Below are 22,500 nucleotides of genomic sequence, written 5' to 3' on the forward strand. Positions count from 1 at the left end.
AGATTAAATGGGCAAATTGTTCAAAATCATTGGAATGGCCCTTTAATAGCTTATTAGTGTGTTGTGTCGCTCAGCAAAACACAAAAACAAACAAACAAAAAAAAAAGTAAATGCAGTGGCTGCTGTTTCCGGTAGGCCCAGGCCAGTTTGTGTGTCAAAGCAGCTTCACACACACTTCACCAGTGTGTGTGTGTGTGTGTGTATGTGTGTGTGTGTGTGTGTGTTCCTCATGCACCCAGCATGTGTGTCAGTGTGAACAGGCTGGTTGGTACTGACCCATCCTCCAGGCCGTTCTTAAAGTTCCCGCTGTAGCTCCGCCCATCTGGCCACTTCATGGTCCCCCTGAAAAACAGGACATTTTACTGTCCAGCTGCTTCTACTGAGGGGAAGGAACTGTTATGTTTATTTATTCTGTTTCAGTAGATCGATAATGCACTGCCAGGTAACTTTGGTTCATATATTCATAAACCTAACATACACGTTTAGAACTCCAGAAACCTAAATGGGGGGTCAGTCTGTTGTGTTGCACCTGTCGACAGTAAAAATTCTGTTTTCTAATATTTTCTAAGCAGACCGAGAGCTCTGTTTTATCGCTCTGAGCTCCTTCAGAGTCCAAGTCCACCTTTTGTTACTCGAACGGAGTAAAAAAGTCTGTTTGCTCCAGGCTCCTGGCTCTAAAGGCTGGCACTGAGTCTCTTCATGAATCCTGGCTGTGTTTTGGGCGTAACATGCAGTAAACCAATCAGAGCGCCGTCTCCCGTCCCCTTTAACTGCCAGGTGTGTCACACCTTGGTGGGTTGCTGTTCTAATGGAGGATTCTCCAGGTAAGAAGGAAGGCTTCTCTGCAGAGGAGACGGATCTGCTCGTGCACCGAGTGAAAGCTCACGAGCAGATCATCTACGGCGACAGCAGGACTCCATCTGAGCTCCCTGAGGTGAAGCAGCGTCCCTGTGTGTGGGACAAGCAGAGCGGACGCTCGCCGGCGCCCCCTATGTAGGCCACCAGTACTGTCTGGATAATGAGCTTCAGACAGCAGAGAAACCTGCAGCACTGACCTCAGAGCTGCTGTTTGTTGGAGCCGGCAGGCGTCTCTGCTCTGCTCTGCACTGTTTGTGTTGTGTGACCTGTTTCATTTAGTGATGCGTAAAACTCGACTGAGGAGCAGCTGCTGGCCTCAAAGTGTTTTTTGGATGTTATTAAAAACTGTAATATAACAAATAAAATATTAAACAGTCCATGATGTGTCCTCGTTGACCGGATAATGTCACTCCTTTCCTGGATGCATTTTGACTTCAGATTCATTAACACCTTGTTTCACCTGATCCTACAGGCCTCTGCTGCGTTTAGATAAGATTCTACAGAACACACACACACACACACACACACACACACACACACACACACCTTCCGTGAACCCGTCCTGCCAGCCATCCTCCGGTGTACTGGGCGTCTTTGAATCGTCCCTCTGCGGTGAAGGTGTAGGAGGCCGTGCGAGTCACCGCTGTTGCCCCCGGCGACGACCCCTGACCTGCGCCGCCCAGCGACTGATCCACCGCCTGGTTCAGAGAGCGAAGCCACTTGTTCTGACAGACAGAGAGAGAGAAAAGGCTCATTAAACACATTTCAACCCAACTCACAAAATGTTGTATTCGTTGGAAATGACCAAAATAAACAAAACTATAAAAAAAACAATGTGCGCTGACTTTTCTGACAGTCACAGTGGAGAAATATTTGACCATAAACATCAAAGAAACAGATATTTTTCCACTGTTTCATGATAAAGCTGATGATCCCGGGCCTGTTCGCTCCACTGATGTGTCTCCATCTCTGTTTGTCACATAACTTCATCACAGCGGAAATCTGATTTGATTTTGTCCAAATTTGCCTTTTCCACTCCGTCGGACTCAAAACATCAACATCTGTGTTAAAACAGCTGGATGGAAACGCAGCGGAGGCACGTAAATGATGAACGCACCTTCTCCTGCGGCGTTGAGGCCACCAGGGTGAAACTCTCCTCCGGACACGTCACCTTGATGGCGTAGCTGCAAAAACACCATATTAACAACTTTAAAACACAATATTAATAACTTTATTGATGGAGCTTTTCAAAACAATGTCACTAAAAAAAGAAAACCATGTAAAGCTACAAAGTACAAAAAATAAATCAAAGCAAGGTGGATAAAATCTGTGCAAGAAAACAGGCAAAAAAGTAAAAAGCACATGAGTCAGTTTAATGAGGTGAAACAGAAAACAAAAGAGCCTTTAAATAGATTTATAGGTAAAACTGATGATTGCTCATGAACGGATTCACATTCAGAATAAGGAACTTTTTAAGAAGATTTAACAGATTTTCCCAGTTTCAAGTTGTGTTTCGGAGGAAGTGAGACTCAAACTAGAAAGAAGTGCCTCCATCAGCCAGAGGGGCGTTTTAGTTTACTGACTAAGTCCAGAGTTAAGCGGCTACTTTCACATCCAACACGCTCCCAGACTAAATGAACCCTCTGGAAGCCGAGCAGAGACGCCGAGCGAACGAGGAGTTCCTGCTGGAAAAAGGTGATTTAGTGTGAACTCACAGTCCGCTGCTGTTCTCGGTGACAGGCTTGACCCACAGACAGCTCAGAGGATAAACGTGGTGAGAGGAGAACTGTGGAGAGACAGAGGGAGAAATCCTAATCTAAAAATACAATAATGCAACAATAATAACTTGAGTTGCTCTAACTTCCCATGTTGCCTCATATCACAGATTACCAGCAAATCTGTTCACAAACTCCCACGGCTGATCGGTATCAATAAGACGACTTCCTCTTCTGGCCACTAACTGGCTGAGTGTGTGTGTGTGTGTGTGCGTGTGTGTGTGTGAGATGCAGAACGCAGGTCAAACAGGGAAGTGACTCAGCCAATCGTCAGCCGGGAAAACTTTTTTTTGGGACATTTTCATGCGGACAGGAAAGTTCAGTGAACGGTTTGTGGTGAGAAGTTTTTCGGTTTTATGTCACCGTGTGTTTTTTTTGTTTTGTTTTTTTTCCTCATGACCGAATTTCATTTCGTTAAACCTGCAGGAGCTGAAACCACAGATGAAGCAAAGCCAACTGAGGTGAAAGTTGGATCCAGCATCTTGTCTGCGTCTGAGGAAGCCGGGGGGATTTTGAACGAGAAACTGGAGTGAAGTCTTTCAAAGCTTTTTTTTTTCTGTCTGTTAATTTACACCAAGCTGCGAGACGACTGCATGTGTGAGCCGATAACGATAACCTGAACCTGAGCTTGAAATTAGACTAACACAGAGTAAATTAAACCCAACCTAAGCTAGCCACAAGGAAACTCAACTGTATGAAACTTAAAGCAAGGGAGGAAACAGACTGAACACACAAAGGCTAATGTGTTATGTCTCTTTAAACGATGCTCAACTAAAATGAAAACTAAATGAAGCCAAAAGTAATCCAAAAACACAGTGTGCAGTGTGTGTGTGTGTGTGTGTGTTTCAAACAGAGAGAAGCCTCTAAACTGCAGTGTCAGATGTGTTGCTGCAGTAAACACACAGCAAAGAAAGATGCAGAAAAAATAATCTTCTTCAGCTGCTCAAACTGCCAGCTCCACCACTTTCACCACTAATTAGCTGTTACTGTTACACACACACACACACACACACACACACACACACACACACACACACACACACACACACACACACACACACACACACACTAATCCTAAATCCACACAGCTGGCTGGTTTTGTCCAGGCTGAAGCCATATTCAGACAGGATTAACTTTCAGGACAGTGTGTGTGTGTGTGTGTGTGTGTGTGTGTGTGTAAAGTCATTGTTAACGCATGAATCTGTGATATTTATGAAATCCGTTTCATCGATCCTCAAATTCACAGAGATGGGAGTTTACATTCCAAAAGTACACTGTAAAAAAAATCTCCATGTCAACAAGGTGTTCAGTCTCATCTATATAAATATATAGATTTACATGTCTTCCCAGATAAAATCCTGAAACAAGCAAGGAGCCCTTCTAATCACCTACAAGTTCCCAAATGTTCCCCAAAGTGCAGATACTTTGGGGAACATTTGGGTGATTGAAGAATTTTTCATACTTTGATGTACTTCTTGAAAAGTGTCCCCAATGTTCCCACAGTTTCTCAAAAACACCCCAAGACTCACTTGGGCGTACTTTGGGGTGCTCTTAGGGCAACAGTTTGAGTACTTTAAGAATACCATGGAGTACTTATGGGTAATTGTTTAAGCCTTGTGATTACTTTTGGTTAACCTTTAGCATCTTTGGGAACTTTGTGGTACTTAAATGTACTCCTAGGTAACTCAAGTATCCAAAAGTGCTATAAGAGTTTCTCAAAATTACTCCAAAGTACCCCAGAGTGGGTTCTTATGGGTACTTTTTAATGGTACTTCTGAGAAACTGAGAACCGTGCTTTGTCACTCTGAGGCCTTTGGAGTACTTCTGGGTAGTTGTTCAGGCCTCCTGGGTATGAGTACTTTGGGGTACTGTGGGGTTCTGTTCAGTAAGTGCTCAGCTCCCCAAACGTACCCCCAAGGTACCCAAAAACATCTCAAGGAGCTCCAACAGTTTCTCTAAAGAACCCCACAAGAACCTACTTCAGAACACCTTGGAGTGCTTTTGAGACAACTGCTTGAGCCCTTCTGGGTAATTGTTCGGGCCTTCTGGGTACCTTCAGATATAATTGAGTAACTTCTAGCACTTTTGAGAACTTTGGGGTACTATCCAGCAAATGCTCGGTTACCCAAATGTACCCTAAAGTAACAAAAATATCCGGAAGAGCTCTGACAGCTTCTCAAAAGTATGCCAAAGTGGGTACTTATGGGTACTTTTTGAGGCACTGAAACAGAATTGTGCTTTTAGGTAACTCTCTGAGGCCTTCGGCATACTTTGAAGCACTGGCGGGTAACTTTTCAAGTTTTTGGGATATTTTTAAGTACATCTGGGTAACTTTGTGTACTATGGGGAACTTTTGGAATAATAGGGCTGGACGATATGAACAAAATCAAATATCATGATACGCTTGACCAAATGCCGCAGTACCAATATTGTGACGATATTGTAGGGATGACTATTCATCTATTAATTAATTTATAAGATAAAAGCAATTTTTTTTTATAAACACTCATTAGTCATGTGCATATGATGACCAAAAAGGTAGAGACAAATAATTTAACAGCTCCAAAGGCCTAATAAGTTTTGAAAATGTCACCTCTTCACAGTGTTGCAGCCTTTAAAACCAGGACAAGACAAGATATCCAGGATGTAGTCATGACATCGATGTAATGTTGATTTATGGCCCAGCCCAAATTAGTAAGATGTGTGTGTGTGTGTGTGTGTGTGTGTGTGTGTACCTGTGTGTGCACCAGAGCGTCGTTGAACAGGATGAACCAGTGGTTGGAGAAGCGTCCGGCGTTCTGCAGCGTCAGAGATCTGTCGCTGCTCTCACACACAACACGCCGCTCGGGCAGCCGCAGGACCTCCTGACACGCACACACACACACACACACACACACACACACACAGAAAACTTCATTTTGCTGCTTCAGCTTCAACAGACAGAGACAGACAGACAGACAGACAGAGACAGACTCACGGTGGTTTTCCCCGAGTGAGTCTTCCAGAAGAGGAAGGTGGTCTCTGCCTCCTTCTTCCTCCTCCACAGAGAGACAGACAGGGACTCGTACTGAGAGAAGCCATGATGGAGAGACAGGTACTCTGCTGTGGACTGGCCGAGAGACGGAGACAGAGAGACAGACAGTGAGAGAGAGACAGAGAGAGAGAGAGACAGAGAGACAGAGAGAGGAGAGAGGAGGTAGAAGAAAAATAAAAAGTATAAATCCAAAGAAATGCACATACACACAGTACGTGTCTGCACTGTCAGCATGTGAAATGAATCAACTGAATTGCTACTGAACAGTTTTCCTGTCAATAGATATTACTGATTATCGTTCAGTTATTACTCATCATCTGTCATGTTTCCTAAATATGCCACACTACTTCATCATGGACAGTAAAGCTGACTGTAGATGAACTGAGAGAGAGGGTGACGAGAACCATGTAGACTCAAATGACTTGTTTACTCTGTTTATTTGTCAGCTGAGTCCACAACCAAGTCTCGATTGTTTTGCGTAGTGCACCTTTAACGGAAATCAACAGTATAAGGTTGTGTGTCACACTGCTGCTGCTGGAAACAGACAAGACAGAAAACAGGAATGAAGATGTGGGAGAGAAAAAGAAGGAAAAGCAAAAGAAAAGTGAAACAAAACACAAAAACAAAACAAGCAAACAAAAATGCAGAAATAGAAAAAATAATGAATAAGTAAAAGAAAAAGAAAAAGAAGAAAAGAAAGCAAAACAAACAAAATCTATTGCAAAAGATGAAAAAGTGTGAAAAATAAATTGCAAAGTCAGAAAGTAAGAGGAAAAAAAGAAAAATCCACAAACAATAAAACAAGCAGCAAAATTCAAAAAAATCATCAAGAGGAAAACAATCCGTACTGCAAAAAGTGAGATAAAAAAAAAATCCAAACAAAAAACAAATCAAGGAAAAGCAGACAGATCAGAATCAGAATCAGAATCAGAAATACTTTTTTGATCGCCGAGGTTAAAGAGGGTCAGCTGCAGCTGCTCTAACTCTCAGGAGAAAAGAAGACAGAAAGAAAGAATAAGACAGAGAAAAGGAAAACAAGAAATATAAAAATGTGCGCATCAGAAATAAAGTGTAAAAAATGTAAAAAAAAAAAAAAAAAAAGTGCATTGCCTGCATTCTGTAAAAAAAATGCACATCCTACTTTGTGCATTAATTCTAATTTGTAAAAGAGTATGTGCTTTATGTAAAAATGTGTGCAATAATTCTACAATAATATATAAAACAATAATACATACAATAAATACAGACACAAGAAACTGAGAATATAGAAAAATGGTTAAATAAACAGTGTGCAGTTACGAAGACATGAACGGGTAAGGTGTGTGTGTGTGTGTGTGCGCCGCTCACCACGTCGTAGCAGGTTGCCAGTTTGAGCAGCAGGCGGCTGTACTGATGAAGCTGCTGCAGCGGACGATAAAACAACTGAACCAGATCAACATCAGCAACAACGCCGTCTGAGTCACCAAGCAGCTGAGAGAGAGACGCCTGCTGCACGCCCACCGCCTGCCTGAGAGAGAGAGAGAGAGAGAGAGAGAGATTTTTGATTTTTACAAAACACTATTTACATCTTTCTCATTTCAAGACAGTGACTTCATTTACAAACAAAGCGCTTCTGTGCAAAATCTTTCAGATAAAATAAAATACTAAAAAATAGTTTTCTTCTTCAACAGAGCAAATTATATTTAAACCCTCTCAGTAAAAGCTACGTTACAAAAAGTAAAAAAAAAAACCCAAAAAAACAATGTTAAAACAGAGAGAGAGAGAGAGAGAGAGAGAGAGAGAGAGAGAGAGAGAGAGAGAGAGAGAGAGTGTGTCTCATAAAAACACAGAGGAAGCGGCGCTGCTCTGGTTTCTTTTCAGTCTCACACTCAGAGCTCTCACTGCAGGTTACAACATCAGCACCAGACTGAGACTTCACCCTGGTTTCCGTCTGAACTGAGAAAAGTAAAAACAGAAAATCTCACAGGCCGAGTTTCTGGAGGCACTCGATGCCGCCCATCACCTGGAGGTTTCCCACCGAGGAGCAATACCTGAGGAACAGAGCAGGACACACAGTCTGAGCTCGCTACAAATAAACAAATAATAACAAAGAAAACCAAAAAAGCCAAAAAAGCCAAAAAAAAAAAAAAAAAAAAAAAAAAAAATTCACAAAAAATAATTTGTTACAAAAAGTGTTTAGCAGAAACATAGCAATTACTCAGAAAAATTGTAAAAAAAAAAAAAAAAAAAAAAAAGTAGTACTACATAAAAGGAGAAATTACACAAAAAATTGCAAAAAGAGAACAAAAAGGAAAGAAAAGGCCAAACGAAACTGCAAAGAAATTAATAAAGACATGAAAACAAAAATACTGGGCAAAAAAACTCAAAAAAAGAAAACAAACCCAAAACAAAACAATAACAGAAGAGTGTACTGCAAAGAAAGAAACCCGTTTTAACAAAAAAAATGTAAAGGTGTACCTGTGTATGTTGTGATAAATGTATGTGTGTGTGTGTGTGTGTGTGTGTGTGTGTGTGTGTGTGTGTGTGTGAACTTGCTGCCTGTAGGCGTCCAGGAAGAGGTCGGCGTGCGTCAGCAGAGGAAGGGAAGTGACATCACGGCGCCGAGCGTCCCACAGGAAGCTGCTGAGAGAGACGGAGTGTCGACCAATCAGGACGCAGAGCCGGACGAAGCTCTCCGACAGAGAGGACAAGAGACGAGCGCATGGCTGGCCGAGGGACGCACACACACTGTCTGTGAGGGACACGGACACACACACACACACACACACACACAACACACACACACACACTTCCTCTGTGATTTCTGGCAGCCGTGGAGCAATGTGTTGTTTTGTTCAGGTTAAATTTCATAATAAAAGTCCTCCCTGCAATCATCATTAAAAAAATAAAAATGAATACTAATGGTAATACTAACAACAACAGCAATAATACCTTCATTTATCACACCTTTCAAAACAAAATAACACTCATTCACAATCAAGGAGATGTATGACTAGTGAGTGTATGACTAGTGAGTGTATGACTAGAGAGTGTATGACTAGAGAGTGTATGACTAGAGTGTATGACTAGTGAGTGTATGACTAGAGAGTGTATGACGAGTGTATGACTAGAGAGTGTTTGACTAGTGAGTGTATGACTAGAGAGTGTATGACTAGAGAGTGTATGACGAGTGTATGACTAGAGTGTATGACTAGAGAGTGTATGACGAGTGTATGACTAGAGTGTATGACTAGTGAGCGTATGACTAGTGAGTGTATGACGAGTGTATGACTAGAGAGTGTTTGACTAGTGAGTGTTTGACTAGTGAGTGTATGACTAGAGAGTGTATGACTAGTGAGTGTATGACTAGTGAGTGTATGACTAGATAGTGTATGACTAGTGAGTGTATGACTAGCGAGTGTGACTAATGAGTGTATGACTAGAGAGTATATGACTAGAGAATGTATGACTAATGAGTGTATGACATGTGAGTGTATGACTAGAGTGTATGACTAGAGTGTATGACTAGAGAGTGTATGACTTGTGAATGTTTTCTTCTGAGTGTATGACTGGTGAGTGTATGACTAGAGTGTGTATGACTAGAGAGTGTATGACTAGAGTGTGTATGACTAGAGAGTGTATGACTTGTGAGTGTATGACTAGAGTGTATGACTAGAGAGTGTATGACTAGAGAGTGTATGACTTGTGAGTGTGAGTCGTCAGAGTGCCGTCGGTGCTCGTCACCTCGGCTGAGCGCCGGCTGCAGGACGCTCCTCCTGACGGCGCTCAGCCAGCAGAACTGCTGCCGCTCGCTGGACGCCAGCTCGTGCAGCGCCGCCACGAAGCCCATCACGTTCTGGTCCGCTAAAGCCGCACAGCTCTGACCACCACCGCACACACTGCTGACGTACCCCATCTGCGCGCACACACACACACACACAGGACTTTTTGGTCACTTGCAAGTCTTTCCTTTTTTCTGTCTTAATTTCTGTTTTCTAATTTCAGGTCTTTTTCCCGTAAACTTTCACTAATTTCTGGCTGATTCTCCGGGTTAATAATCTGATAATCCGCTCTGACCTCCATGCAGAACGGCAGCAGCGTCGGTCTGACCGTGTACGCCTCCGCTCGGTTCGGCGACCTCTGCCACGACCTCTGACCTCCCGCAGGCTCCGCCTCCTGCTGCCGCTGCTGACCGCAGTAGAAGATGATTGGCTGAACGCAGTCTCCGTCGGCCAATAGGAGGGAGTGACTGAGTCCGGCCGACACGTCCCACACCCGCAGCCCCTCAGACAGCTACGGCAGCCCACAGGGACAAAACACACACACCTTTCACTTCTACATGGACTCATGAGAGTGTGTTCAGCTGATGAACACATGAAAAACATGCTGGTGAACGCATGAATGAATGTTAAAAAAAAAAATTAAAAGAACTAACAAATATTTAAATAATCAAACACATGAACGGATGAATGAGCATTTCACAGAACAAAAAAAAATGAATAAATAAACCAATGGTTGAAAAGTGACCATCTGGAAGTATAAATGTGTGTGTGTGTGTGTGTGTGTGTGTGTGTGTGTGTGTGTGTGTTTGAACGAATGTGCAAGTGAGAATCAATGAGTCAAAAATGAATGAATGAATGTATTAAATTAATGAGTTGGCAGTCTGATGAACAAATGATTGAAAACTTGATTGACTAAATGAACGAATGAATTAATGAAACAGTATTTCAGTATCTGAATGAGTGACTGTGCATAAAGAAAATTAATGAACGAGTGAACAAAAGCATGAATGAGTGAGTGCATGAATGGGTGATTGCTGTACCTTGGTCAGCTGGGGAACAGTTACAGGACTGCTGACGTGACCGAGCTGCCCGCACATGTTGCTGCCCCACGAATACACCTGCAACACACAGCGAGGGGTGTGTGTGTGTGCGTGTGAGAGAGAGAGAGAGTGTGTGCGTGTGTGTGTGTGTGTGTGTGTGTGTAAGGAGAAAATAAATGTAATGAAAGTCAGGCTGACAGAAATCAAAATGGAACAAATATTCTATATAATTAAGTCTAATAGGTTATGTGTATGTGTGTGTGTGTGTGTGTGTGTGTGTGTGTGTGTGTGTGTGTTACCTGGCACTGGGCGGTCAGAGCCAGAGAGTGATGGCAGCCTGCAGCGACTTTTATCACCTCCTCTCCTGACAGACTCTTAATACACAGAGGCTGGAGTCTGCACGCACGCACACACACACACACACACACACACACACACACACACATACACATACACACACACACACACATGGTTGAGTCAACAGGAGGAAAAGGAGGAGGAGGACAAGAAGGAAGAGGAGAAGCTGGAGGTGGAACAGGAGGACAAGGGCAAGGAGGAAGAGGAGGAGGAAGAATAACATGTTGACACCTTCTCAAACAAAATGAACAGAGAAAAACATCAAATCAAACTCAATATGTCAGCTGTGAAGGAGAGTGCGTGTGTGTGTGTGTGTGTGTGTGTGTGTGTGTGTATGTGTCTCTCTGTGTGTGTATGTGTGTGTGTGTGTGTGTGTGTGTGTGTGTGTGGACCTGGCCAGCTGGTCTCCGTGGCCCAGCTGTCCCTCGGTTCCTCGGCCCCAGCTCCACACCTCCGTCCGCAGGCTGGGCAGCTCGTCTGCAGCCTCGTCAGCCGCCCGGCTGCCGCAGGACGTCCCGCGACCTGCAGGACGCCGCCGCCCCGGGGAGCCTGCGGGACACCACATCACCACATCACCACGTGCTCCTCACACCTTCTAGAAAGATCAGAATTCCTCTGAGGCCGCTGACCGCCTCGCCTCACAGTGAACAGAGCGGACAAAACGTTTTGCTGCTAACAGGTGAAGTTGAGGGCGAGCAGCTTTTTGTGCTCGCTGACTTACAACTGACTGCTTCTCAAATCAAAAATTTGGCTCTGAATGAAGCGTTTCAGGACCAGATAACTGACAGTTTGCATCATCACAAACTCTCTGCTGGTTTTCAGTCACAGACACAACTTCCAGAAGTAATGAGGCCTTCAGCACAAATAATTAGAGCAGAGGTCTGGCCACAAAAAGACTCACATCTAAGTATTATCAACTATGTGTGATAGAAAAAATATGGTTTCTATGATATGACTGATGATACATGATGATAAATTCAGTCGAGTCGTCTGGTAGTAAAGTTAAACCCAGTAGGTTGGCTCATGTGTTCTGACGATCAAAGCTGCTGTGAAAAAGCAAGAGGTCGACATGGAACGTAGGATTTTTCCAGAAAGATGGAAAGAGCAGTTGTTCTATCTTCCTCTGTCAAACCTGTCTGCTGGGGATTTGTTGCATGTCTCTTCTGTTTCATGTAATTCTGCATTGTGTTAGTTTCACGAGCGAACCTGCAGTTTCTCAATGACTGGTCGGACACAAATTGATCAATTTAAAATAATAAATCAGGAAGTTGCCTAAAATATCCATGTGTCGACTCAGGTCTGTACTGACGTCCAGCTGAAGCCATGATGCAAGACCGAAAATAACCAAAATGATCCTGTAAGACATTAGAAACCATTAGAAACCGACTGTGAGCACAGGCAGGATGTGACGCTCTGATACCACACAGTGTTTCTCTGGCCTGGATGTCCGTCCGTTCAACACCTCACACCGAGCAAACACACCTCAGTTTGTCCTGACGTTTTGAAAAACACACCCCCAGACGCTCCCCAGACGACAAACCCTGTTGACTCTCCTCTAGCGCCACCCGCAGGCCAAACATGTGGCTTGCACACAACACACACTCTCTCTAAATGTAATGGACAGACTGCTAAGTCATTTTCCAGCAGGGCGGCAGTGGAGGGTCTGCTGGGTTTCACTCTGCAGCTCACGACATCACAGCTCATGAACATGAACACCAAACGAACCCTTTCAGAGGCAAATTAAAGTTTTAAAAAGGTCTGATAGGTGTTCGACAGTCTGACTTCAGTTTGGTTTCATTGTGAAAGGCGGCCGAGCCGGAAAAGCAGAAGTTGGTCTGCTGCGTCTGCTGATCGGCGACTTCCTCCTGAGGTTTACACGCAGAAGCCGCTCTGCAGGAGAGTCTTCCTCTGGGAAATGTCGACTGAGAAAACCTGAACTGTGAGTTGAGCTGACTGACGGGGCTGAGAAATCAATCCAACCATCACATCTCATTAGTTATGAGGAGGCGGTGACGTGAAAACACTCTCCCCTTTGAAACCTGAGCAGAGTCCTTTCAGAAACACAATATACATCTAAAAGGAAATCACAAGGAAATTACCACAAAATTACCCATATATGTGTAAAACTATAACTAACCCTAACCCTGAAATAAAGACCAGAAATGTATTTTTTAAAAATACTTGAACTTTCCGAGACAATTACTAAAAAACTGTTTAAAACACAAAACAAAAAATGAGACGAGACAATCACGAGGAAAAAACGCCAAAAACCGTAACAGAAAATTAGCACAAATAGAGCAACGAAAAGCAACGAAATTACAGCAAAATGATCATACAATTACCACAATAGTACCTAAAAAACTGGAAAAATTTAACAAAAAGAAAAGGTGAGAAAAATACTTTTAGAAAATAGTACAAATTTCCAAGAAAATTACCAGGACCTCCCCAGAGTATTAGCAAAATATATATTGAAAAAAACCTCGGTAATTACCAGAAAATCTCCACAAATTCTACCAGAACAATTAACAAAAAACCTGAAAAAAAACAAATAGTAAAGTATTTGCTAGAAAAGAATATTTCTACTTAACTATTTAAAATTAAATTAAGAGAAAATTACCATACCATTATCACAAAATTACCGCCAAAAACTGTAAAAAGAAAAGTAAATTACACTAATAGTAGTCTTTGTTATTTTAAAGATAAAATGTTGCATATTTCAGCTTTAACAGAGAGAAACAGTCTGAAAAATGAAAATAAAAATCCTCAGGTTCCATCAGCAGCTGCTGCATTTTGTTTATGAAACTTTATTTAAAAAAAAAAAAAAAAAAAAAAAAAAAGGCAGCGTGTCTCACCGTGGCTCGGGCTCCCCGGCAGAGAGCGCCTCCTGCTGGCCGCCGCCGCCTCCTTCTGGTTGATGTCGGTGAGGCTGGAGCTCTTCCTCGCCTGCAGCGCCTCCTGCACACACAGCTGCACCTCCTCCACGCCGAGTGGGGGGGCGCTGCGGGAACAGGGTCAAAGGTCACGCCAGGGCGTCTCAGTGAGCTACGTGTCATCATGTCATATAAAACCTTTTTGAGACAGATTCTAACCAAATTAAAAAAAAAAAAATCTTTGTACAGCTCATTTGGTCGTTTTTAATTAAATGTTTCTATGAAATGTTGTTTTATGAAACGGTGATGTTCACTTCCACAGAACTTCACTGGTAAATATTTTCTAGGATTTCTCTCTGCTGATACGTATGAAGTGAGTCGGGTTAAAGTATTTCTGATCCTCTGATTCTGATTTTCATTGTAAACGACACAAAGTCAGCCTTCTTGCTGCCTTTGTTTGTTTGTTTGTTTGTTTTGGGCTCTTCCTGACGAGGCGGAGCTGAGGCGGTTCGTACCGGCTGGCTGGTCTCCTGACCGGCGAGTCGTCTTCGTAACTGGAGCCGAACGGGTCCAGGCAGCGTTCAGGCAGCGAGGACAGACAGCTGTCGTCTGCAGAGAGACAGACAGGAGGAGGACGGTGTGACAGACGACCAAAGGAGAGGAGAGAGAGACAGAAGACAGATTTAGTCTGTTAATCCAGAGATTTTCTGAAACCTGAGGAGTCTTTTTTTTCCATTTATCAGTAAAAATAGCAACTATTCATCTGCCTCCAGCCTCAGTCTAAAATCTCCTTCCTTTTTGTCCATTTATATCTCCATCAACTTCATACTTTGGTTGTTTTTTTTTTCAGAGGCTGGTTAAGTGTCATGATTCTATTTTTAACAATAAACAAGAGTAAAAAATATTTCTGGTGCGTTTAAAGCTTCAACAGGAAACAAAGTCGTGAACGAGGCGCCGACCTGACGCGTGACTGGCCAGCGAGCTCGTCTCTCCCTGACTGACATCCGGATCCTCCAATGAGCGGACAGAGAGCCTCTGCAGGAAGTCCTGAAGCTCCACCTCGTCAGGGAACGCCGAATTCTTATTGGCCCTGCAGCCGGCCTGTGGGAGGGGCTTAGAGCTGCCGTCTGTCTGAGAATCCACCTGTCCGTCAGACTCAGGCTGGGCCCTGATTGGTGGATTCCTGCTGTCAGGTTTTATAGTGAAGAGAGAGAGAGAGAGAGAGAGAGAGAGAGAGAGAGAGAGATCCACTTTTAGGAAAGATTAGCTTCTATAACAAAAACTTTTTTGTTACTTTATTATATTTTTACAACTATAAATCTAAGAGTAAATTTATATGTTAACTTTTTATTACGTATATTCTAATGAGTGAAAAAATAAAGACAGATTAGGGCTGGGTGATATAACCTGAAATCTACTGAATCAGTCACTGTCACATTTATTAAATTTGCTTATATTTACTCCTTTGTGCTTATATTTTGCATTCTCATTCCCATTAAACAAAAAACTGCTTGGCTGGTTCAGTGTAAATACAAATAATAATAATAAAAAAAAAAAAAAAAAAACATTCACCACACTTTTAGCCGAGCATGCAGGATGACAGGGTCGGCAAAATAAAATCTGATGATACGGCGCTTTTCAAAACAAATTCACAAAGCGCTGCAAAGTTAGCAAAAAACGTTCATTAAATGCAAAAAATTAAAAGGTAAAATAAACAGATTTGGCCTCAGTAACATCACCAACAGAATAAACAGACTAAAAAAAAAAATCAGCAAAACTAAAATATTCCTCAGCAACAGACTCGCAGACGTGTGTATTCTGTGTGTGTGTGTGTGTGTGTGTGTGTGTGTGTGTGTGATGCTGTACTGTAAAGTGTCAGGAGATGGAGACGAGCCGGCTCTGGAGCCCGGGCTGCTGCTGGCCGACTTCCCCCCCGGCAGGAGCCTCCGGCCGTGGCTGCGCCTCCTCGGACACACCTGGGTCACACACAACCACAACACGGCCGGTAAACACACCGAGGAGGAGCTGACAGACAAAATAAATCAAAACATCTCCATCGTGACAACTCACTCAGTCTCATCTTCACTGTTAAAATCTTGCGTTACACTACCAACTGCGTTACAGCTGAGTCTGAGTGGGTTTAGTGTGGAAGGACATCAAGAAAATGTTGAGACAAAACGGTGCAGTTTGTCACTTAAACAACTAAATACACAAATTCAAGTGTGTAAGAATTTATTTACAAATTTGCCTGCATCATTTCCATGTGTGTCGCTCAGTTGATTAAACATTTGACTCAAGAAAATTCTGGAAAGAAGCTGATTAGAAGCCGAATTATTTCATCGCACAGGAAGATTAAAAGACTAAGCGACTTGTCAACGTGGAGAAGTGACTTGCAGCTTGTCTGTGTACCTTCCCAGGTGTGACCTCGGTTAGCTCCACCCCCAGCGGGCAGTAGTGGGCGTCGTCAACAGAGTCAAGCTCCTCCCTCTCCGGAGCCAAGCGGAGGGGGGACTTGCCCCGCCCACTCTGCTCAGAGGGATTCTGGGTATCGTAGCTGTGAGGAGGCAAAGAGCGAACCAGCGCCAGGCTGTGGTAGCCGCCGCACGCCACCTGCAGGACACGCAGCGCCACGTCACACCAACACAGCCACGTTTTCACTGAGTCACTTTACTGAGGCTGGGAGGATATTTTGGAATAAAGAAACTCTACCTGGATCACATGTCTGCCTGCCAAGTGCTCCACCTGGTGGAGAGACGGAAAACACACAAAACTGCTGCTTCAAGTCATGGACATGGAACACTTTTTAATTTATTTCAATTAATCAAATTTACTTCAAAATCAATACATTTGCTGACAATCACTGGACGATTTGGTCTAGACAGAGAATCTTGCTTGAACTCATCCATAACATACCTTTTTGCTTTTTTTAAATTTTGGTTTCATGTAGTAATTTGTCTAGATACGCTATTTCAGAGGTGAGTTCAGAGTCAGATGGCGGATCCGTAACCACTGAACACATTTATTCTTCTGTCTATCGCAGTGAGCCGGGCTAATGACTCCCATAGACTTCAAGTCTTTATGCTAAGCTAACAGGAAATGCTACACATAGGAACAGAACCGCTGGACGTCCAGAGGTGGACATGGTGTCCAACATCTGGACTCTGAGGAAGTAGGGGAAAGGGGATTTGGAGCGTTTCTTTAAAGCCGATATCACAGTTTACACTCTCAAAGGGCTTTTCATGCCCACAATGGACGACACTGCCTGACCTGATCTTCATCGTGGGAAACAAAAAAACTCTGCAGAGCCCCCGCTGTAACAGGGAAACAAAAACGAGGTGAGCGGTTTTACCTTCTTGGGCCTCCACACAGGGAAGGTGGAGGTGACCAGGCCCAGCTGGCAGCCGCTGCCCCAGGCCCACACCTCGTTCTGGGCCGACAAAGCCAGGCTGTGCTCCCTGCCGCAGGCCAGATCCACCAGCCGCACCGCCACCGGGGGAACCGCCTCGCCGTCCAGCACGCTGACCAGACACGGCTCGGCCACCAGCACCGGGCCGCCGGCCGCCCCGCCTGCACACGACACGGGAACGACGGTCAGGTTCCTGCAACTGCACCCAAACTTCTCCATGACCAAAATGTGAATGAAGCATTGAAACACTTCCTTTACCAAAGTGTTAAACTCACTTCCAGACTCTGCATGAGTTGTGTGATTTAGGGAACAAGAGGAACCAAGTACCGACTTGGTTCCTCTTGTTCTGTCCACATTAAGACGATTTAAGAACCTCAGTTTCATGAAAACGTTTCATCGAAATCCTGAAATATTTTGATAAGGACATGATGAAAAAATGGAGGGGCTGTTTAATTGTGACGTCTTTGAGGCGGCAACGTGCATCTGGAAAGCGGCCAACCCTAACCCTCCCTGATGTCTTTGTCTCTCCAGCCGTAAAACATTTCCCCGAGGCGTTCAGGGCAGGCTCGGACAGGAGCAGCTGCTCAGGTACGTTTCCGAGGTGCTTTGCTTCAGGTCTGGCTTCTTTTCTGTCTCTTTACACAGAGCTTTCAGACGCAGCTGTTGTGGCTGACTGGTTTAGGATGATGGTTTTCAAACTGTGGGTCCCAGCATGGAAACAGGTGGGAAGGCTTGTTTTCTCTCAGTGACAAAAGAAGCTTTAATATCATGCAGTGAAGGCACAGTTTCTACGTCCGTCAGGCCCAGAGCAGCACCGCGGACCCGGACGCCCTGCAGGAGCAACAGGGACTGATGAACAGCAGGAGCTTTTTTAGCGGCCTGCCAAATCTTTAAAACAATAAGGATTGTATTCCAAAAACATAAAACAGTCATGCAGAGACGGCTTCTTCTCCATTGTTTTGTGCTGACTCATGATTTCCTGACTGGAGAGTGTCGGGACCAACAGCAACAAACTCTTTGCATCAGTGTCCCTCAGCTATTTGACGCACATGAATCGTGTGAACAGGCGCGTAAAGAAAGCAGTCTGTACAACCTTTGAATGATAAAAACCTATTAGCACAGCCTGGGATCCAGGTCCAGCCAATGCACATTAATTACAATCCTAGGTAGGTAATTACAAACTGAGGTGTGATTGCTAATTAACTGGCTGAACGGCTCAGAGGGCCCGACTGTAAAGGACGCATGTCAGCCGCTCTCTGTAGGTGGCGTGAATATCAGTGAGGTTTTTGAATGCTGCTGTTTCTCTGCAGGGGAAAGAGCCCAAAAATTAAGTTACCATAAGTAATGACAGGGTGTCTCCAGGTGTCAGAGAATTCAATTTAATGCCCTTTAATACCTGCAGAAGACAAATTTTAATCAAATTTAAGTCCAAGTTTTACACAAATGCTCCTTTTTCGTATTGCAATAAGCACAGCAGGTAAACATCAAGGTAAGCGCTACACATGTAGTCCAGTTTCCTTCAGGTTAGCTAGCCCGCTGCTGCTTAATGCAGAGCAGGAAGGTACAGCCGGTTAGTGCAGCGTGAACAGGTGAGTGGAGACTGCTGTGTGTGAACTTGACTGATTGACAAAAATAAATACATGAAAAAAGATCAAATGAAAACCTCAAAAATTCAAATGAAAGACTTTCTAATGACTTTCAAACCTGATATTGACAAAATGGAGATGAAGACATGTTAAGATTTTTTAGGGAGCTGCAGGCAGCCTGAATAAATCAAAGAGCTGCAGTAAAGCCGTCACCTGATCTGCTGTTGGCTCCTCCCCTCTCAGTGACGCCGCACTGTCCCGCTCCGTTCTCGCCCCACATGTACAGGCCGCCCTGCTCGCTCAGCGCTCCGCAGTGGAAGCCGCCGGCGGCGACGCGCACCACCGTCCTGCCCGTCAGGGAGATCTCCAGCAGGGGCGACGCCGCCGGGACGCTCAGGCCCTGCCTCCACGACAGCTCGCCGAACGAATACACCAGCCCTCCTGCGGCACAAAATACTTAAATAAAACCACTTTCCTCCAGCCGCTGGTTTCCATTCATTCCACGACGATATGAACATGAACTTTCAGAGCCTTCACACTTTCTTCACTCCAGTTTTCCATCAGCAGAATAAAGTCCTCCACATGAGTTTTCCTAAAAGCAGCAGCACTGTTGTGTTTTCAGGACTTTTTCAAACTGAAGCGCTCCCTCACCAGTTTGATTCTATATAACATAAAATATCCAAAAAACATTCAGAGTCAATGGGATGGTCCAAAGTTATTATTATTATTATTGTTGACAAAAACTAGGTATGAAAAAAAAAAAACATTTTTGTCAACTGAAATAAAAATAAAAACAAGGCTTTAGAAACTAACTAACTAACTAACTGAAGCGGGCGGGCGGGAGAGGCTCCAATTAAAACCAAACACGTTTCTGGACTTCTGGACAGCCAATGTTACAACTCAAAAAAACTAAAACTGACACAGAGACCAATAAAAACTGAAGTGACACCAAGCATTTTCAAGAAATGACAACTAACCTAAACCGGCAAGCCCACTTCAAAAATTAAACCAAACTTAAGTGAAACTGAAAACAAAAAGTAGAAACAAAATAAAAATCTGGTTGTTTTTTGTTTCAATTCTTGCTGCTTTAACCTGAAAGAAGGATTTTAATATTGTGGCTCTAACTGCTGCACACACACACACACACACGCCTCACCCAGTGTGAGCAGCAGGCCGTGGTACTCTCCCAGAGCGACCTGGACCACCGGCCGGGACAGCAGCACTCGCTCCAGGCCCGGCTGCTCGGTGGCGCCCCCTGGCGGCCAGAGGTGGAGCAGACCTCGGTCCGCAGGGGAGGGGCCCTGCTCGTCCACAGGGCTGCGCGCACGCACACACACACACACACACACACACACACACACACAGTGGTGTTAGGACTTGGCCCCGGCTCTCTGTGGTTTGTGGTGTTTACTCTGCAGGTGTGCAGCTTCATTCACCTGCACAGGTGTGGTGAACCTGCATAGGTGTGGTGAACCCTGCTGCTGTTTCTAACCACAGCTCCTACAGGAGAGGCAAAGTTAAAGTGCACACATCAAGCAGAACAATCAGCTCTGCGGCGGCGTAGTAGGACCACTTCCAAGATTTTAGTCTTAAATTTGCAAGAAAAAGACTCGAATATTCTCTGAGATTAAAGTGGAAAATTTATGAGGAAAAAATGTAAATTCTGAGATTATAAAGACACAAATTTACAAGAAAAAAACAAATTTATGAGAAAAATGATCATCGCTATCATTGTTATTTTTTTGAGAAAAGACAGAAATAATTTGCAAGAAAAAAAACTCACAAATTTGTGTCTTTTTTTATTTTTACTTTAAATCAATCAATAAATTGTTTTGCCACCGCTGATATGTGATATGCCAAAATTTTCTGACTCTTCTGGCTGATTTTTTTTTTTTCTCCTGTGGTGGGATTAACATTTTATTGTCATTATGGCTGCTCTTATTGTGACGGCCACTGGCAGATGCAACAAAAAACACACACACTTTACAAAATGGGCACGTTCACCGGGCAAAATGAGAAAACTACCTCAGCTTCAGATCTGTACAACGTGTCATATTTATTGTTATATGACATTTTCTTTTGAAGAAAACCAATATTGATATTTAATAAAGCCTATATTGACCGATACTGACTGACGTGCTGATGTTATCGTGCATCTCTAGTTCAAATACAGTTTACAGAGTTTTGTTGTTCACATCGCCACCTAGTGTTCATGTCATGTTACGCGTTCAGAACAAGCAAATACGCTGAAATGTGTAAAACTGCTTTTTATATCACAGCACCAACAGTTTTTCATTTCTCACTCTGACTTTGTCTCTAAACCCAAAAACACAGCAGGAAAGTGAAAGCAGCAGCTAGAAGTGTTTTACTGAAGTGAAATACAGCTCGCCTTGTACGTGTGTGTGTGTGTGTGTGTGTGTGTGTGTGTGTGTGTGTGTGTGTGTGTGTCTACCTCTCTCTGTCCTCCATCACTTCAGCTTCTCCATGTCACAGGACAGTGAAGGCATCTTTCTATTATTTATTGTTATTATTGCTGTTGTTTTTATTCCATGGTGAGCATCATGTGTCCACTGAGGAAAATGGGTCAATCTGTCAGAAGCAAGTGGATCCTCTTCTTGTTTTATCACCTCTTCGGTTCATCTGGCCTCATGCTGTTGTTCTCTGTGGAAACAGAGAGAAGAACCAGGCTAAAGACTCCCATAGACTTCAAGTCTTTATGCTAAGCTAACAGAAAATGCTACCCACAGGAACTGAACCAGTGGACGTCCAGAGGTGGACATGGTGTCCAACATCTGGTCCCAGTCTGGAGAAGTCAGGGGAGGGAAAAGGGGGATTTCACCCAAAATGCTGGAATACTCCTTTAAGTTTTACAAACTTTAACACACACACACACACACACACACACACACACACACACACACACACACACATTCTCTCACACAGCAGTCTTATCTGTAACTGTGAATAGTCAAGGTCACCATGGTGTGCAGGAATGTGCCACTCACACACACACACACACACACACACACACACACACACACACACTGTTTTCCTGTGTGTGTGTGTGTGTGTGTATGTCAGCATGACATCCATACAGCGATATCAGATTATAATATGGGATTATGGACATGATAATGAGGTGATGAGACATTTTCAAGGCAGCCTTAGCCCAAGGCGCTGCAGCCCTCCACCTCCTCCAGCAACTCAACTCCCAGCATGCAGTGCGTCAGCTAGAACTCACCTGGGGGGTAGGAGCTTCGTTCACCAAAAGATTCTCCCTCATTTGGTGTTTTAATGGTGACAATGATGATGATGATGATGGAGAGTCCAAAAGCTGCCACAGGTGTTCAGCAGGTTGAGACGTGAGGAGTGTGAAGGCCACAGCATCTTCATCATCATCATCATCATCATCATCATCATCATCATCATCATCAAACCAGTCAGTGAGCACCTGTGTACCAGCTGGACACCTGCTTACCAATTTGGGATCAATAAACAACATCCACAGTCGATCTATTGATCCCTGAGCAGCTGTTGCATTGAGGGACATCAGGAAACTTTGATTAGCTCCTTAACTATTTATCTTAATTTGATAAAGTTTTTAGCCTTCAGTTATAATTAAGGGGCTGAAGCTTCAAATTAAGAGCCTAGTGAAGAGCTGTGGTGCGTTCAAGTCAACATAAGGAAAAAAAAAAAAAAAAAAAAAAGGTAAACTTACAGTAAAATCCTGGCTGCTGTAGTTGCCATTCCTTTATGACAAAAACAGAAATGTTATGAACGTGTTTACAGTAACTTTAAAAAGATGACACTTTA

At 43.7% G+C, this 22,500-nt stretch overlaps 1 protein-coding gene across 3 annotated transcripts in view; it reads right to left on the reverse strand.

Moving 5' to 3' along the window:
* Positions 1-22,500, reverse strand: part of LOC115379393 (alsin-like) — a 40,903-nt gene that overhangs the window by 17,718 nt on the left and 685 nt on the right. The window contains exons 2-27 of one of the 3 annotated variants that reach the window (XM_030080034.1): positions 22,406-22,436; positions 22,166-22,218; positions 21,140-21,348; positions 19,844-20,004; positions 18,901-19,128; positions 17,045-17,262; positions 16,405-16,437; positions 16,105-16,305; positions 15,562-15,671; positions 14,655-14,881; positions 14,211-14,304; positions 13,678-13,823; positions 11,218-11,374; positions 10,768-10,864; positions 10,469-10,546; positions 9,724-9,939; positions 9,391-9,562; positions 8,203-8,398; positions 7,632-7,697; positions 7,015-7,174; positions 5,611-5,742; positions 5,369-5,497; positions 2,574-2,644; positions 1,976-2,042; positions 1,405-1,583; positions 277-342 (exon numbers count right to left, since the gene is read on the reverse strand). In XM_030080034.1, coding sequence (XP_029935894.1) covers positions 277-342; positions 1,405-1,583; positions 1,976-2,042; positions 2,574-2,644; positions 5,369-5,497; positions 5,611-5,742; positions 7,015-7,174; positions 7,632-7,697; positions 8,203-8,398; positions 9,391-9,562; positions 9,724-9,939; positions 10,469-10,546; positions 10,768-10,864; positions 11,218-11,374; positions 13,678-13,823; positions 14,211-14,304; positions 14,655-14,881; positions 15,562-15,671; positions 16,105-16,305; positions 16,405-16,437; positions 17,045-17,262; positions 18,901-19,128; positions 19,844-20,004; positions 21,140-21,156 — 3,221 coding nt within the window. In that variant the 5' untranslated portion in view covers positions 21,157-21,348; positions 22,166-22,218; positions 22,406-22,436. The remainder of the gene's footprint in view (positions 1-276; positions 343-1,404; positions 1,584-1,975; positions 2,043-2,573; positions 2,645-5,368; positions 5,498-5,610; positions 5,743-7,014; positions 7,175-7,631; positions 7,698-8,202; positions 8,399-9,390; positions 9,563-9,723; positions 9,940-10,468; positions 10,547-10,767; positions 10,865-11,217; positions 11,375-13,677; positions 13,824-14,210; positions 14,305-14,654; positions 14,882-15,561; positions 15,672-16,104; positions 16,306-16,404; positions 16,438-17,044; positions 17,263-18,900; positions 19,129-19,843; positions 20,005-21,139; positions 21,349-22,165; positions 22,219-22,405; positions 22,437-22,500) is intronic. The other 2 variants (XM_030080035.1, XM_030080033.1) reach the window with 2 other exon arrangements.

Source organism: Myripristis murdjan, chromosome 21, assembly GCF_902150065.1.
Source record: "Myripristis murdjan chromosome 21, fMyrMur1.1, whole genome shotgun sequence".
Classification (NCBI taxonomy): domain Eukaryota; kingdom Metazoa; phylum Chordata; class Actinopteri; order Holocentriformes; family Holocentridae; genus Myripristis; species Myripristis murdjan.